The sequence below is a fragment of the Buteo buteo genome, chromosome 11, assembly GCF_964188355.1.
Source record: "Buteo buteo chromosome 11, bButBut1.hap1.1, whole genome shotgun sequence".
In the NCBI taxonomy this organism is placed as follows: domain Eukaryota; kingdom Metazoa; phylum Chordata; class Aves; order Accipitriformes; family Accipitridae; genus Buteo; species Buteo buteo.
The window spans coordinates 35,987,175-36,005,083 of NC_134181.1; the positions used below are offsets into that span (position 1 = coordinate 35,987,175).

Genomic DNA, 17,909 nt, shown 5'->3' on the forward strand with positions numbered 1-17,909 from the left:
GCCTACAGATGCCTTCATTTATTTATAAACACAGACTAAGGTGCCCCAGTAAGTATGTGATTTCTCAGGGTTTTCTTCACTGAGGGAGTCCTGACTTTTTTCTCTGGCAATAGTTTGCCTTTGCAACAGGACCTGATAAATGGTCACTGGTGGTGGCACTGTTTTGTGTCACATGCTGGTTTTGTGCTGTAGCCCATGAATCTCAAAACTGCATGTTACCTGTGGTGGGTTGATGCTGGCTGGACACCAGGTACCCACCAAAGACGCTCTGTCACTCCCCCTCCTCAGCTGGACAGGGGAGAGAAAATATAAAGAAAGACTCGTGGGTCCAGATAAGGACAGGGAGAGGTCATTTACCGATTACTGTCATGTCAGAGTAGGATAATGAGAAAATAAACCCAAATCTTAAAACACCTTCTCCCTCCCCTCCCCCTTCTTCCCAGGCTTTACTCCCGAATTCTCTACCTCCTCCTCCCCCCGAGTGGTGCAGGGGGACGGGGAATGGGGGTTGGGGTCAGTTCATCACACGTTGTTTCTGCTGCTCCTTCCTCCCCAGGGGCAGGACTCCTCACACTCTTCCCCTGCACCAGCATGGGATCCCTTCCACGGGAGACAGTTCTCCACGAACTTCTCCAGTGTGAGTCCTTCCTATGGGCTGCAGACTTTCAGGCACAGACTGCTCCAGCGTGGGTCCCCCGTGGGGTCACAAGTCCTGCCAGAAAACCTGCTCCAGCGTGGGCTCCTCTCTCCACGGGGCCACAGGTCCTGCCAGGAGCCTGCTCCAGCGTGGGCTTCCCACGGGGTCACAGCCTCCTTTGGGCACCCACCTGCTCCAGCCTGGGGTCCTCCCTGGGCTGCAGGTGGAGATCTGCTCCCCCGTGGACCTCCCTGGGCTGCAGGGGGACAGCCTGCCTCACCATGGTCTTCCCCACGGGCTGCAGGGGAATCTCTGCTCCGGCACCTGGAGCATCTCCTCCCCCTCCTTCTGCACTGACCTGGGGGTCTGCAGGGCTGTTTCTCTTACATATTCTCACTCCTCTCTCCTGCTGCAACTGCTGTTGGGCAGCTTTTTTTTCCCCTTCTTAACTCTGTTCTCCCAGAGGCACTACCGCCGTCGCTGATGGGCTCGGCCTTGGCCAGCAGCGGGTCCGTCTTGGAGCCAGCTGGCACTGGCTCTGTTGGACATGGGGGAAGCTTCTAGCAGCTTCTCTCAGAAGCCACCCCTGTAGCTTCCCCGCTAGCAAAACCTTGCCACACAAACCCAATGCATTACCCCTTTATCGCCTTGCCTGCCTCTCCAGAGGGCCCCAAGGGCTCGTAGGTGCCGTCTGTGTACCCTGTTGTGGAAGGCAGGTTTTAGCTAAATTGGTTAGGAATGCTATTTACCCTTCACCAGTCAAAGTCTCACTCCTGCACACACGCTAGCTAACTGTAACCTAAGCAGGTCTACGCTGACACAGTTTATCATTGACGTATGTCGAACCCAGATTTTCCCAGCTGTCTCCTACCATCTGCCAAGTACGGCTGGGGGCAGGCAGAGTGCAGTTTGCTATGCAGGCCTGATGGCAGCTGTAAAATCGAGCAGTTTTGCCTGCTTAAGCACCAGCTCTTTTCCAAAATAAGCATTAGCTCTTGCATTGCAGCGAGCCTCCCGATCCTGAGAGCGTAGGCCATCGTGGGGAAGTGGTGCCGGCTCTGCTCCGCAGCCGAGGCCACCTGCCAGCCCAGAAGCTGTGAAAAATCTTTGCGGCGGTTCCAGTGCATCGGCTGAGCTGCAGAAAAGCCAACCCCACTCCTCCTAACAGCCTTTCTGTGCTGGGCACTAGTGAAAAAGGCTTCTCCAGCCCCCAAAGGCACTGGCCCACTCTTTTGGCTGCACCTCTCAAAAATCGTGAGATCAAACATAGTTTCTCTCTAGTTAGGTGTGGCACCAGACCTGGAGAGGTGTCTCTTCGAGAGCTAAAGCTGAGCTAGTTATAGGATGTTACTCTGGCTAATCAGAGCACCATATAACAATTCTTCCAGAAACTGCAAAGGCAATTGACTGCACCAAATGAGCTTGGTTTTCATTTGTTTTTAAAAACAGAAGGTGATATTCATGTTTAGTTGCAAGCATTATGATGCAAAGTCAGGTTATTAATGAGTAGTTAATGTTGCTCAAGTAGCTGAGAAACTAACAATAGCTTTGAGTAGTTAGATTTTTCACTAATAATACTTTTTGTTAAAGTAAGTTGTTGTACTTGCCTTCCTGTAGCAGCTGACTCTGACAGCCTCTAAGCACAGAAATCCTTTGCTAACATTAATTCAACCTCTCTGCATCCCAGAGAGAGGTAAAAATTAACCACTGTGTTATAGAATGCTCAGCTGCAATACAGGTTAAGTAATTTATCCAGAGGAAGCAGGTAAACCAGGATTAGAAACCAGAAGTCTGCATGCCAGTTAAATGTATAAATGCTAATCTTCTAAACATCATGTAACTTTCTGAATGAATGCTAAAAAAAAAAAAGGACAAATTTCCTTCAGTATCATAACACTGCTGCTGTTTTCTTCTTCATCACAGGAAGTAAAAACGGACATGTCATATTTATAATGAGTTATAGCCAAGATAGCCGATCACAACATCCACAGCAGCACCACCCAATTAGAAAAACTACTCTAATCTAACCTGATGCTACTGTCATTTTTTAAAATGAGTCCTACTTCAATCATAAAATCCTCAGACCATAACATTGCTTTCTACGCCATATGTCCTTATTTAGAGGAAAAAAAATGATTGCACCCTTAATTCAAAGGGAACGTTTCCCTCTGAGCCAGAACTCAATAAAATGTATCAAAAAAATTGTGGAAAAGGGCAAGCAAAGAAAATCAAATTGCAGCGTGTGAAACGATTTAAGGAGGGACCTGGGGAATACATAATCTCCAAACTGCCAAGTTAGAGCAAGTATAAAATATACAAACAAGCCTGATATTTTTCCCAGTTGATCTCATTATGAGGTATGCTTGGGATAGATAAATTTTGTTAGAATGCATTAAGGCTGGATTTTCAAGGAAACAAGTCAGAAGTAATGTATTTAGCTGATTCCACCTTGTTTTGATACATGGGTCTTTTCAGGTTTAAAGAAGTACATTTTTAAAGCCAAATGGTTTGTTTTGTTTCAAGCATTAAAACCAGAGGCAACTGGGTGACTGTTTTTTTTCCCCCCTTCTGGAAAACAGACGTTTATAATTTCGGTGTGCTCTTTAATCATTGGGGTAGAGCTCTGTGCAGTATGTTTCACTGCCACTTATTGTTGCCTGCTTAAAATACACTGACCTAGCCTTGAGTGCAATCCTTTAACAGACTGTTTCATCCACAAATAGTACTTTTTCCAAGTCTCCAATAAATTTTAATTAAATTGTCCATTTGTATTTATTAAGGCAGTTTACTGTCTCCTGCTGCAGAAAGCTGCTACTGCTGATAGTCTACCAAGAGAAACACGAGTTTATCTGGGAGCTGATAATAAAATGCAAGCATATGTTAGTCCCAAAATGTTGTTTAAGTGTCATTTTCATGTTTGTTGGGAAGGGGACAGGCCATACAATTAGTTTTGATAAGTTTTTGGAACAGTTGCTCTTAACAATTCTTGTAGCAGTGGGGAATCATAATCTTTGTTAGCATGAAATGTTATCTGCAGAAAATTTTTCTTCCTTAGACTGACCCTATAGAAAGAGTTGAAAAAGAATCCTTTGGCAGAACAGATGATAAAGTCATTACACACTGATGAGATGTAAAGTGGCTTTCAGCAGCATTAGTTTAGATAGATGAGCATGATAAGGTGGATTCATCCCTATCTCTGGTGATCTGAAAGCTTGGACCTAAACTCTGGGACTTGGATGCCTCTCCGCTGTACCTACTTATCTCAAAGTAGCGTCTGCCAAACTAGATTTGCCATGAAGTCAGTAAAATCTAGATCTGAAGGTTGTGTTTGGTCTGCCCTTGCTCTCAAGACAAATGAAAGTTGATCTTCCAGTGATCTAAAAAGGAATTAAACTTTTTTCTCAAGAGATTAATGTGCTCCTGAAAGGAGGCAGCTTGGCTCAGTGCTGCGTGGAGCGCTCTGCCCAGACCAGGGAGGGCTGCTTTGTTTTCGTGGGACCGTTCCTTGCTCCCAAGTGTAGCACAAAGTAGGTGGGTACCACTCCTGCCGGTGCTTGTCCACTGGTGGATGTGAGGGGATTAGTGGATTAATAGACCCATCTGAGCCACCAGAGCAGGCATCTCTGAGATGAATATTTTAATTATGTCTCTCCCCAAGGGCGCTGCTTTCTGTCTTGCCTTCAGAGCAGCACGGAGGGAGGTTGCTGGGAATTTCTTTTCCCACCGTGTGTGTATGCAAGACCCGTTTTGTAAAAAGCAGACACAAACCCAAGCAATGGCAAGAGGTTTAAAATCAGACTGCTGTGACTTTAAGAGCGAGAAAAAAAACTGTTAAGGAAGGAAAATAAAAATCCCACAGCCTGTTGTAGCAGCTGTAGCTTCAGATCGTGTGGAAAATGAAGGCAGATGATTCAATTTGGCCTGTGCCCCGAGTACATTTCCAAATGCTTCTGTGTGTGCGCAAGATAATGAACAAATATATTGAGATGGCACAAGATCAGTCCGAGTTTGCCGCTGCGCAAGCCGTGGAGCTCCCAGTAGGAGCGCACTAGCTGTGCTGGGTTAATGGGGGTGAGGGTCGGGAAGCCCAGCACCTTTCAGAACAACTTAAGAAAAGAATTTGTCTCCTTTTGCCCCAGGCTCCCCGTGGCACTCAAACGGAGCTTGTGATAAATCGAAGTGTATTTATTAATAATGAGCAGGGGCAGCGTGCCTGTGATTTGAAAATAGGTGCGCCAAATAAAAATGTGCTTTCCTCTGACATCGGAAAAGCCTAAGTAAATGGAGAGCAGGCTGATCTATTATGATTAAAAAGCAGGGGCTGAGAGCCAGGGTAGTGGTAATGAAAAAGCCCTTTTAGGGAAGCAAGACCCGCTCTGCCCATTCATATATTCCTCCACCCCCGCCCCGTAAGACGAAATAGGGAGGGGGAGGTTGGATGGGAGAGATGAAAAGGCAGCAGCAGTCCAGGATAGCAGAACTGGGCTTTAATGAGAGCTGGAGTTATTACCAGAATGAGTTATGATATTTAATCATGTTACATGATGTCCAACAGTGCAAGGTTCATAATTCTTGGCTCCGAACGTGCCTTGGGACTGTCCGCAAGCACCTGCAGCATGCAAATTGATCAAGGCCTCACAAACCCGCTGTACTTTGCCCCTGGTCATCCCCTGCCAAGCCAGCACAGTCTGCAGCGCTGGCCTGCTCCCACGGAGCTGGGAACGGTGTCTTTCATGTTCTCAAACGCAAATCTGTAGTTTCTGGTCGAAGCTGAACCGTAGCTATTGCAGATAGCTGGGATCACCTACCACGAGCTTTTCTCTGTGGTGTGTGCTGTTGTCAGGTGTGTTATTTATCTTGCAGGAGTCTGCGTTGATCTGGCTTTTTAAGCAGCCTTGGGTTTCATGAATGCTTTTGGAGAATTCTGTTAACTTCAGTGATGAAATAGGCTCTGCTGGAGTAAAACTTCGACACCTATTTAATGTTTCAGTGAATACATACTGACGTGAACATCTTGCTGACTTAGGATTTGGGTGAGGACAGGATTTGGCCTTTGGAAGAGAGAAATTGCCAAATAACTTCAGTTGTCCCCCCTGTGCCTTTTTATATTGTTCCAGCTTAGCTGTCCTGAAATGACACAGTAGTCAACCTATGTTCAAGAAAAAATTCCCTCCCACACCCCGAAACCTCAAGAGACGAGGCAGCACCTTTCCAAGAGTCTCTCTTGCTGAGCTTTGGGCATTGGGGTTATTTTGAGACTTTTTGCTTCTCAGATGACTCCTAAAATATTTTCAGCAGACTTAAAGACAATGCGATCAAACATACTCCAATTTGGCCCGCATATGCTTCTACCTGCTGTTTCCCCAGTTTCTGTTTCGGCTCTGTTATGCTGACTGGAAAACACCGTCTGCCGGGGCCTGGAGAAGGGCCTTTGCTGCTGTCAAAGCAGAAAATAGCAGTGGGCTGCGTGGGTACTTTCAGACAGGCAAAGTCAACAAGCTGGAGAGGGGGCTCGTTTCTAAACACAGCCTGTTAGTGATTTTAATGCTTTTCCGTAACGTTGGTAGGGTGGCTTTATCCAAGTGGCAAGGCAGCTTCTCTCAGACGGCCCTCCCCTTCTCAAGCCTACATTTAGATGGGTTATTTGGCTCCTCTACCCGAGGTATTTAATAATGGTGGCTGGTGTTGCTCTAATGTCTGCGTCAGTCTCTGGCAAGGTGTTGTACAAGAGGACATAGTGTGTTTTGCATACGAATTTGAGGAGTTGCATGTTTGGGTGTGTGCCGTGCCAAGGCGGTCATGACGTCCCTGGGCTGGGAGCCCGCCTCGCCTCTGGCCCGCAGAGCCTTTGCAGACTCTAAAAAAGTAGTAATCTTTTCAAAGGGAGAGGAATACTAGTTTTTATAGTAAAGCTCAATCAGGGAACACGTTCAGGAGGAATTTCTGCAACTCAAGCGAAAACACCTAGAGAAAATCACTAGAAATCAAGCAGCCAAGCCAGAAGCAACTTTGGGAAAGAAGCTTTTGACCAGTTTGCTAATACCCAGGTCTGCAGAGAGTGCCCGTGAAACCAATGCATCCATTTAGCAGAACAACTTGTCCTCCTAGTTGGGTCCTGCATGTGGCTCATTAGGGTAATTACTGATGAATTAAGGCAGCTTGGCTCAGCACTCTGGCTGCGGGTGTGCGGGCTCCCCTGCTGGCAGGCAGCAGGTGTAAATGAACAAGATCTGTCAAAAAGGCTGATGACCCTCTTAATTCACAGCAGCAAACTGGGGACAGAGGTAGTGCAGCAAGTTTAATAATTGATATTTACTTGGAAAGGTTAATGGCAGCAGTGATGCTTCTAATTTGCTTGCCCGTGCAAGACCTTGTCAGGTCAAATTGTCTCAATTTGTTACCGTGGGTGTAGGTGTAGTTTTCCTTTAATGAAATTTGGAGAAAAGAAACAGGTGGTGGTGGGAGCTGAGTGTAACTCAAGAAAAACAGCAAAAGGTTGGAGTCTGGTGACAGGTTGGGTGAGTCTGTGCTAACTTTAAACAGCTGGCAGGTTAGTCCTTTTGAATAATTCTAGTGAACATTTGCACTTGGGAAGCTGAAAGGATTTGGAATGGTGGAATTTCTTTTTCCTTCAATTTGCAATTGTCTAGGAGTTGCTTAGGTCAAAAGTGTAATAATTTTGACAGGCTTTTATGTGTTCCTAGGTGGGAGTGCTAGGGTTATGGATCAGAAATCAGAAAGCTGTAGAATTCAATGGGTATTTCTGTACTGTAGTTAGGGAAATTGTAATTCTGTACTGTAATAGTTAAGTGGTTCCTATTTCGGGGAGAAACAAAGCACATGCTATATCTGGAAGGTTTGAAATTGGCAGGTCAGATACTTCACATCCAAAAGTTTCAGAAGAGCTGGCTGATGGCTGGGAACCAGTAGAGTTGGGTTTTGAGTAAGTGTAAGAAGATTCAGATGATGAAAGAAAGCTGGTGTGCCAGTGTTTTCAAAAGGCTGTAATTAATGGGGTATTACCATTTGTTCAATTGGCTTGGCATCAATCCTAGGCAAGATAATGGGATAGCTGAAATAATAATCGGTTAATAAAGACCTAAAAAAGAATAAAGTAAGTGAATGACAATCATTTTATGTACTTAGAAAAAAAATCTTGTCAAATTTAATTAATTACATGTGGGATTAAAAATTTAATGGATAATGGCCACAGTATTGGTATGGTATAGTTAGATATCTGCGCTTGATGCTGTTGGCCTTTTTATTAAGGAAACAGACAACGTGGATTCAACATGATGAATTTCAAGTGGATTATTTCCTGCCTTTATACTTGATGCTGGTAGTTGCAAATGCAGGCTCACTGTTGGTTGGAAATGCTTCTAGCAGATCCCAGCAGGGATTACCTCTCGTTGCTGTGTTGTTTGAACATTTTGATGTAGCAGCGAAGATGAAAAATCAGTCTTGATAAAAGTGTTGCAGGTGGGCAACACTTTGGAAAGGTGGTTTACAGTGGCTGAGGCAGGACACTGATGCCAAGAGCAGTGGTTGTGTGATGAGGTGGCAGTGAGCAAATTTGTATTTCTGACACTTCGATGTGGCTAGGTCTAAAAGTCTTATCCTGAGAAAGAAAGTGTTATTGATGAGGTGTAAGGTGGCAGAAAGGCATGCAGAGTAAGGACTTTAATCAGAAATTTACTGTTGCTTGAACATGAGCATGATGGTTTCCCTGTCTTCTACTATACAAGCCTGTACAGGGCTGTGCACTCCAGGCTGGATGAGTACAGGAGCTCGTTCTCGGTATAGTATCCTGAATATTGTATTAAAATATTAATGGGCTGTGGGGCACTTAGCTGGCAGCGATATCAAACATCCATGGGAGTGCAGTGATCAGTGTGCTCCCAGGGCTCAGGTTGCAGTGCCTGCGTTGTGGCAGCGTGCCCACCGAGCGTGGTTCCTTGTGCCGCAGCGGCAGGGCTGCTTGAACACGCCGGGGTTATATGAGAGCACCGTGAGCAAACCCTGCTAGCTACTGAGACTGCAATGAAATAGGACAGAAAGAAACAAGGGGATTTTATTGCCATTAAAAGTACCAATTTGTACAAGCCGACATTTTAAATAGTGTAATTTAAATGGAACCAAACTGATATGAATAGAACCTATTAATAAATTAAACACTTCTTTCCACCCAATATTTCACAAGGGAATTAGCAGAATAATTTGTTAGTAAATGAGCCCAGGAATGAAGCTGTGAATGACATATCTATCCTATCCTTCTCCTCCCCCTGTAAAACTCTTTGCAGATGTAAGCAGAAAGTTGCTGTCATTTCAAACATTGGTGACTCTCACTTATGTACAAACACAAGCATAACTTCAAGTGAAGGAAGAAGGATGATTTAGTGGTTAGAGAACCAGCCTTGGCTGTAAGAGTTAATCATGCTCTACTTCAAATTTTGTGCATTATCTCAAGCAAGTTGTTTCAGGCCAGTATTCCTCCCAGTATTTGGGCACCTGGTATTTAGGCACCTGGCCGTCATGCTGGTACCAACCTTTCAGTGCAGTCATGGGGGGGTGGCCCCAAGGCACGTCTCTGGACTAGGAACCGGAGACCTGGCCATTGGGTCAGCGGTGGCCCGGCAGCAAGCAGCAATACCGAAACACCAGCGTCACAGCTGAGGTTTGCTGGTAGTAAAGAGTGAAGGGGGTTTGTCTGTCCGCTTACCCTCTCGCATCAGGCCCTAGGACTTTGGCACAGCCTTGCCTGCTTCCAGGAGTGCTAAAAGCACCCCTTCCCTCACACATTAGTGAAAGGGAACATGCACACACATGGTCAAGCACAACTTCAGAGAAGCCCCGCGTGTTCAAAAGCATCCTCTCCACGGTGCCGTGGGTGTAGGAGTGAAACGTTGACTAAACCGCTGTCGGCAACCTCGGGAACAGGTGGCAGAGCAGTGCTTGAAAATCTCCTTTTTCCCCCTCCTTCTTCTCCCTCTAGATGAAGGTCCCTACAAGCAGAAGTGGCAGAAATAGCGAGGAAGACAGCATCAGGGAGGCCACAAGCTCTCAGCGGAGCAGCTCAAGGGACCGTCTCAGTGATGTAAGTACCATTCAGGAGAAAGCATCGCTTCATTGCTGCAATTCCCGCTGCTGACATGGCTTTTCATAAATCTTGCTGAACAAATGTTGGCATCCAGAGGTCACTGTGTAATAACTTTTTTTTATGTCATGATTGAGTGTTATGGCATAAGTGGTTGAGCTGCCTTGCAAACACTATAATCATGGTGCAAATAATATGATAAGCGAAAGATCAGAGATGGGAAAACAAAATGGAATTGTTATTCCTCGGGGAAAAATGGCTCGATGTTTCGTTTTGTTTTCTCAAAGAAGTTGTGTTAAAAAGCTTTTTACAGTATCTTTGGGTTTAGCTACTGCATATAATCACGTAGTTTGGGTGCAGAGTCAGTTCATCTAATTTTATGCTTCCTGCCTCCAAGATATGAAAGGTTTTTGGGGGAAAGCTGTCTTTCTCTCAGGAAATTCGATGGTACGTTGAGTGAAATGTTATGATAAAACAAAAGCAAACGGTGCCTTAGTGTGTAAACACACAAATGGGCTTTTGAGTCACCAAGAAATCAATGGCAGTGCTGGGATAATTTTATATGAAGGCTTTTTGTGTTAGCAATTAGCATTTTGCCTTCATTAAAACATGATTTTTTACTAATTAGGACCTTTCCCGTTAGGAGAGATTTAAATGAAGAACAATAATCAAACGCTGGCACAAGCATGTCTGAAATATTAAATTTGCCATTTCAATGGCAAGCCACAGAAATCCCAGAGCGAGTGGTTTTCATGTTGAGTTCTATTAATGTAAAATATGCTTCATAACTAAAACCTGTCACAGAAAACGGCTCACACCAGCTAAATTCAATTGGACAGTTAATTTAGCTTTAAAATTGAAAACACTACCTCCGCTTCAGGATGCAAAAGGAAGGGGGGGGAAGCCTTTGATAAGTGTAATGTATTTGCTATTAAGGCTTTCAGAGCCCATTCTACAGGAGGAGAAGGGAGAAAAAGGGGAAAAAATGGCTCCCACAAATGTGTTTAAAAGCTGAAAGTATTTATTAAAAATGTCAGCAGAAAAGTGCTTTTGGCAGATTAAAGCGGGATTCAGCTTGACAGCTCTGACAGGGAAATGTGACGGGGGAAAATTCTCTCTACATGTTTAGAGTGTGAATGGGGCGCTGTAAACAGCCGACGCAGTGGGAGGAAGAGAAAAATAACGTGTCCTGTGATCTGCTTCCAGGATTGCGAACCCACGCGCCACGGTGGGGAAAGTCAGCAAGGGGGGGGCCCTTTGGATAAATCCCCTTGCTGCGGGGTGTCTTTGACCGTGTTACTAGTCAATAATGATCATAATTTTATATATACATATATTTATGCGATTCTCTCCTTCCCCTCTCCTTGGCTACTCTTGACAGGTATGTGAGCAGGGGCACCTGGTAGCATTGATGTACCATAATGTGGGGCTGCGGGAGAGGAATAACATATTCAAACTTAGCGACTAGCTTAGGTCAAAGTGTAAGTGGTCTTAGAGACTTTTCTTGTTAAGCCGATGCACTTCCCGTTTTTTCTCCTCCTTTCCCTTTGCCCCCAAAAGTTGCAGGCTGAGCCTGCAGGAATTGAGTCTGAGTGCCTAATTCTTACAAAATCTTCAAAGCTAGTTCAGCAGCCAGTGAAATTCAGTGGGAAATAGGCACTCCGTTCTTTTTTAGTCAACGGGGACATTTGGGCAGTGCCTGAAGGCCAGGGCACACTTCAGAGCTTTGCTGAAGCTACTCTCGTGACCTGGTGACCCATTGCAAATGAGAATTTTTCAAATTAGTAATTAAACAGTTTGAAAAGTAAGGTTCATGAATCACAGAATGCTCTTCATTCATTATTTGATGAGTGCAATTTAGCTTTAATTACGTATAACGCTTCCTCGCGTACTAGTAAATGTTCTGTAGTCTATTTAGTGACTGTCAGAAAGTCTTAGAAAGTCCCACGGGTGCAATCTGATGGTTTTCCCCATTTGCGTGCAAAGGAATAAGGCGGCAGACTTTTTCTTTTTGTAGAGCGGGAGCAGGGAAGGGGAGAGAAGACGACGACGACATGCTACTGAGCGTCAATTCCTGCAGGATTTTCTGTCCAGCTGTGCCTGGTCCCTGTATGGGTCTGAAACTGGATTTCCCAGTGTGCTGTTTAAATAGGTGGTGTGCAACTGAACCGATGCAACGCCCTTATGCGTGGCACTGAGGGTTAAAAGGCCACAGGGCAGTAAGGACATAAAGGGAAGGCAGGGATGGTTTTTCCTTGTGGCTAGCGGTTATAAATCGAGGTTCTAGCACACGGTTGTGCTGGGGTGGCCACCTGTCCTTGCAGATGGATGCTCTGCAGCGGGAGGCACCTGGGCTTGTTTCTCGCTCTCCCCCAAGTAGCTCTCCTGCTGTTTCTTGGTGCATTTGGCCTTCAGGACTAATTTTCATGCTGCCTTTCCCTCCCATCTCTTTCCCCATTAACTTGGGTGAACAATGGAGTAAATGAGGCGGGAGGTGGCAGGTTTGGCTGCTGTACGGCAGCACACAGCAGGTGTGGTGGGAAATATGTGTATGAAATTGTCGGCTATAGCGTTCAGCGTTGCCACCTTAGGAGCACCGGAGTCCTCCCTCCGGCTTCATTGTCGGTCTCCATTTAGAAGGCGCTATTATGAGCAGCTTAGTTCCTCCGTGTGATTTGTTTCTTGAGGTGACTTGTTCAATGGGATGCCAGCAAGTTGTTCTTTATTTACATTAATGCATGTCATTAGTCTCTAATGGACCATGAAGTCAAGAGGTGGCCTGGTCTGTCGTGAAATAATTGCACTCTAAAGAAAACTGAAGCAAATGATTGATTATGTCTTGCACACACAGTCACAGCCATCACTCCGTCCACAACAAAACCCAGAGCGTTTTGTTGCTTCTTGGCCACAATGAAACTTCTGTGGGGAGAGAGTGCTACAACTTCATAGTAAGACAGCAATTGTCTGTCTTGTATAGCGTGTCTTTCCAGACATTACACTGAGTGCCATTTATTATGGGTCATTGGGGAAAAAAATGCTTATTATGATCTAGTGAAATCACCTCTGGCTGCAGAGGTTTGATTTGTTGAGGCTGGTCTCGTCTTTGGGGTGATGAAACTTCAGAGCAGAAAAACAGAGATGTTTTAGCCCAGGTTTGCACAGCAGATGGTGTGGTGTGGGGGAGAGTGGGTGGGAATTTGCCACTTGTTTATGTTCCCAGTGTCAATGTAAAGTTCCCTTAAAATCTACTACAAAGCTGACACGCCTGTTACACATGTACTTTCAGGTCTTCTCAACCAACACAGAGTCAACAGCCTTTTTCCAAAATGGGATTTTCCTCTGCTCTCTTTCATAGTGAGGTAATTGGAAGTTGCCAGAGAATTAAGAGCTAGATAAGCCATATTGCTATTTTGTTGTGTTGACCCAAGTAAAAGTGGAAGGCTTGGGCATTTTGTTTTGGTTTTTCCCCATGTTCCGTAATTGTCCTAATCTTTTCTGATGTCCTGAACAGTCCAAAAATCCACAGAGCCTTGTATAATGGCTTGAAAAAAAGGTTTTTATCTTTTTCTTGACCCATCAGCTTAAGAACTGCCTGCTTTTTAATGGATTTTCTCCCTCACTAAATTGAATGGATCGTCCCTCATTATCATTTAAATAGAAGCCTCACTCCCTGTGAACATGGAAAATTTGAATGTGGTAGTAGAGCTGTGATAATTTGAAATATTCGGAAGGTGGGGGCAAGGAGGGGGAGCAGGCGGCAGAGTGCAGAATTGCTGTATGTAATTGTCATGGATTCTCAATTTTGTTGCCACAAGATGGGAAAATAGACTAATAATTGTCTTCCAACCCTAGTAGAATAGTTGCCCTAGTTAGCTGAAGCTAACACTCTAATTGTCATGGGGGCACAGAGATGAATGAGGATGTATGCAGGGCACAGCCAGGGCTAAATTGAGTGATATACTAAGGCAAAGAGCAAATTGGCAATTATTGGCCCAGCTGAAAAGGTTGGCAGGTGTGCTGCTTTCTCACGAGCCCTTAGGGGGAAATTGGAAATATAAAATATCGACCATAAATACTCACTGATTAGGAAATATGTTGCAAGAGGTGCTGGCCACTTAAGAGTCAAAACTCTCCTTTTCAAGGGATTGGCTTCAGCTGTGCATAAAACCAGCAAGCCCTGCTACTAAGTTGTTCAGAGTTTTTTCCTCTCATCCCCCATCCCTCAGGCTCTCTTTTCTAATTTTCCATCATTCTATCCTCATATGTTTGTTTGTTTTTCTTTAAACATAATAAACGAAAAGCAGTCTTTTATGAAATGCAGAGATTTTCCTCTCTCTAAATGTTCTTTGATAAGTGTTTAGCATATTGTGTAGACTAGATATAAAATTCTCTCTCTGGTAGATGAATACAAAATAACTTCTGTGATTTCTAATTCAAACAGTTCACTGTGATCTGCTTTTCTTTGTGTGCCATCACAGGCACCTATCTCCCCCTTCCCTCCTACTTTCTGTACCAGGCTTCCCCTCCTGGGGCAAAGGGATTAAAGCAGCAGCAGGGTACAAAGCTGCAGGTCTGTTATGTGTGCCTCAGGCTGAAGTACCTTGCCAGAAGCATGATCAAATGAGCCTCTGAACTGAGAATTGGACCACAGTCGCCCCACAGGTCCATATTTATCCATTTTTCAATCTTTGGCATGTGTGGGACACCTGGTCTTGGCTCTGGGCAGGGTGGTGGTGGGACAACAGAGCTTGGCATGTCTCAGGCCAGGAACACCTTAGTGCGATAGTCAGGGATGTTAACTGAGTGAGTTGAAGGAGTTTTTTGGAAGGCCTGGGATAGCAACCTGTGGACTGCAAACTCTTTCATGGCATGTGCTGTCAGCTGTTCCCCATATGTAACACACTAGAATCTGATCCCCAGTTTGAAGAGTGGAATAAGAGCATTGTAGAGCTTAGTGAAATAAAGGTAGCAACAGAATAGTTTTAAAACCCCGTCCTCAAACCATGAGTTCTTGGGAAACTTGTTTGAATACACATGCAAGGATTACAAAACCTTTCAAGTCACATTCTTCTGGAGGCAAAAATTCACGTCCCTTCAGCGTGCTATCTACTTTTATCTTTGTGTCCCTCAAAATACGAAATGCTTGCATGAAGACTGCTGCAGCAGAAATGATGAACAAAGTTGTAATGACTTGCATGAAGCTTCAGGTACTGAAGCATAGCTAGGAAGAAGGAAAGCCTGGACAAGTTTCTCTGAAGTTGGCCGAGGGGTGATGGTTTGAATGGGAGCAGCACTCATACATGTTCCGTGTGTTTCGGAAATGTGAGGTCTTTTCATATTGTTCCTGGCTTACTGTATGCAGTTCATTCCTGGTCAGCAGCCGTCTTTCCTTCTGCTGTCAATGGCCATCAGCTGTAGGAATCTAAGTGTATTGGTTGGAAGCTGTTCTGTAGCTTATCAAGCCAGTTACAGATGTTTAGACCTTGTGTAGTTTGATATCCTACTGAACTGGTTTTGCAGTATTTCCAAGCATAAACCTCTTTGTTTATCCAACATAATAAAATAAGTGAATTAAAGGAGGAACACATTCAAGTTTTGCATGACATCCAAAATCATTCATCATGTATTGTGGTTATCTTGTCAGGTCCTGATCTAATCTAAGTGAACATCAGATACACTCTGTGACCTTTGCCAAGTCAATTGAACTCATTGTATCAACAGACAGGAGTGTGACTATGGAAATTAATTGCGTTAAGAGACTCCATGTTAAGGTCTGGGATATCTTCTGCCCTTGGCCCTTTTTGCCCTCCTCCCCACTTACTCCTCTTATTCCAAGACATTTGAGTTTTCTAAGGGACTTGCTTGGAAAGGAAATACTAGATTTCTCTGGTATTCAAAGCTGAACCAATATTCTGCTGTTGAGTGTTCTATAAATGACCAGGTGGACAGGTAAACATGCATGCTTCCTTATGCCTCAGTCCTATCTGACTGCAGAATCGGGGTAACTGAGAAATAGTGGAAGACAGCTACAGCTGAGGTGAGTTTTCATCCTGAAAAAATGCTATGGAAGATAATTAAAAATTAGTTCTCTCCATATCATTGATTAACTCTGCTGAATGCTAATCAACCAAATCAGGCTTGTGGCATTAGGCCATGTGATAGGTTTGGGCCTGTGATTTGGCAAGGCAAGGTTAGGCATTAAATAGGAGCTGGGAAGTCTGCATCAGTTCCCTCCTCTGCTGGGGATTCCTTGGGTGACACTGGGCCTGTGTAAGTCTTTCTCTGCCTCAGTTTCCAAACTAATATGGGGGTGGTAGTAATAATAGTGCTAGGAGGCTCTTTCTAGGGACTGTCCTGTGCCCACGTAGGAATAGCTATTTGCCCAAAATGCCTATTTCAACAGCTGACTTGGAGGTACTTAATATAGTTTTTGGTTTCAGCCAACAAAAGTGGCACATTTCGGAAAAGCTGGAATGAATTCTTGACGTTTATGGAATATGTTGATTTAGGTCTTTTAACCAAAGAGGAGGGAAGTGAATATTAAAAACAACAGCTAATTTTGTGGTCATGCTGCCATCACTTGCTTTTATCTAATCCCCTTATAGTTAGTTCATGTGTCAAGGATACAAAAGATCCAAGTTGAAATCTGCCTGACCGATTGAGAGTGGGGAATTGGCTTGAGGTGCCCTATTACCTTGATTATTACTGGATTTTAAAGCTCTTCCTACTGTCATTCTAATTCAGTAAATAACCCAATGGCTTTAAGAAATGGAACAGAGGGTGTCTTGATTTCTTTTGCATCGTGAGAACAGTGGAAGGCCATGCTTTTATTTATACAAGGGAAATAACTTTTCCTGTCAATTTAATAGACGATCTTGGAAAACCTGCTGAAGGTTATTGGTGAGATCTTGTCATGATTTTCTTTTCTAAATTGCAATCACAGTGTTTATCAGGAATAAAGGAAGAAATCTTTTAAATACAATTGTAGATTGCAGTGTAACTGAAACTCTCAAGGACATCGGTGAGGGGATAGTAGAGTCTTTCAACAGTAAGATTTTGTCTTTGCTGCCAGAAAGGTGTATTTTTTTATATCCAGTGTAATTAACACGAGAGCTATCCCAGGGTAGAAGTAATTCACTCTGTGACATAACTGAAATGCCTTGTCTGTGCTGTCTGGTTTTGTTTTTAACCTTGGGCTTAAAAGGAACCAAAAATCTTTAGTTGTAAAAGAGCACATCATCTGCAAAATATTATAAGCCATTTATCTTTATGCACAAATGCCATCTAGCACTGTAGTTCTACTTAAGCGTCATTAAATGCATAGACCACACTCATTTCGCCTCTAACTAGTAACAGTCTCCCTTAGAAACCCAGGGTATTCCAGACAGGGCTGAAAGAAGCACAAGAGGCACAAAAGCCGGTGCTCAAGCCAGGCAGAGAGGACCTCTGCCCTCCCCAAGGCTCTGCTAGGGATTGCTTCACGTGGCAGCTGCAGCCAAGGGGAGCAGCGTCTGCAAGCTCGGCGTGGAGGCATCTGCTGCGTTGGCTTCTCCAGAGGGCTGGCAGACCGTGCCCACTGGCCCCTGCCTGCTCTGAGTGGCCAGCACTTGGGTGCTGTGGGCACGTCGCTCTCCCCATTTCCTACTTCTTCTGCAGTGTCGGGTTTTGCAGATGCGAAGGCTTTTGGAAAGGTAGTTGTTCCTGCATCTGGCTGCAGAAAGTTGGCCAGGTGGGGTCATGGTCCTCTCTCGTGGAGTTGCATGTTTGGCTGCATCTTTCCTGCCTGCGATGCTTTCTTCAGACAGTGTTTGAAGGCCAGAACTGAGCCTGCTTGGGTGCCTGGGTTGAAGCAGTAAGCGCTGGTTTGGGTTTTGGTCTCAGGTGAACCAAAGCTACCAGGCAGGTGCTGTGCTGGTCAGTGCAGCACTAACATGAATGTGGCTCGCTAGGTACCGCAGTAACCATTGTACCCTGCTGCTTGAGGTACCTTCAGGCAAGGAGAAGATTGACCAAAATAGCAAATAGACTATTTTGAGAATAAGAATTTTATGACGGCCCTCCATGTAAGCGCTCCTATCTTGTAGGTAAGAGCCTCTGTAAGTCATTCCAGCTGAAGATTTGCCCCAGTAACTGCTCTTGCCAGGCAAGGACTCAGTCAAAGGAGGTTTCTTCAACTTT

The 17,909-nt window shown here is 44.7% G+C and overlaps 1 protein-coding gene across 12 annotated transcripts in view; it reads left to right on the forward strand.

Moving 5' to 3' along the window:
• The window catches only part of FBRSL1 (fibrosin like 1), a 558,388-nt gene that overhangs the window by 238,667 nt on the left and 301,812 nt on the right, over positions 1-17,909 (forward strand). For all 12 annotated transcript variants that reach the window (XM_075041518.1, XM_075041524.1, XM_075041519.1 and 9 more), the window contains exon 3: positions 9,630-9,731. In XM_075041518.1, the coding sequence (XP_074897619.1) occupies positions 9,630-9,731 (102 nt within the window). The remainder of the gene's footprint in view (positions 1-9,629; positions 9,732-17,909) is intronic.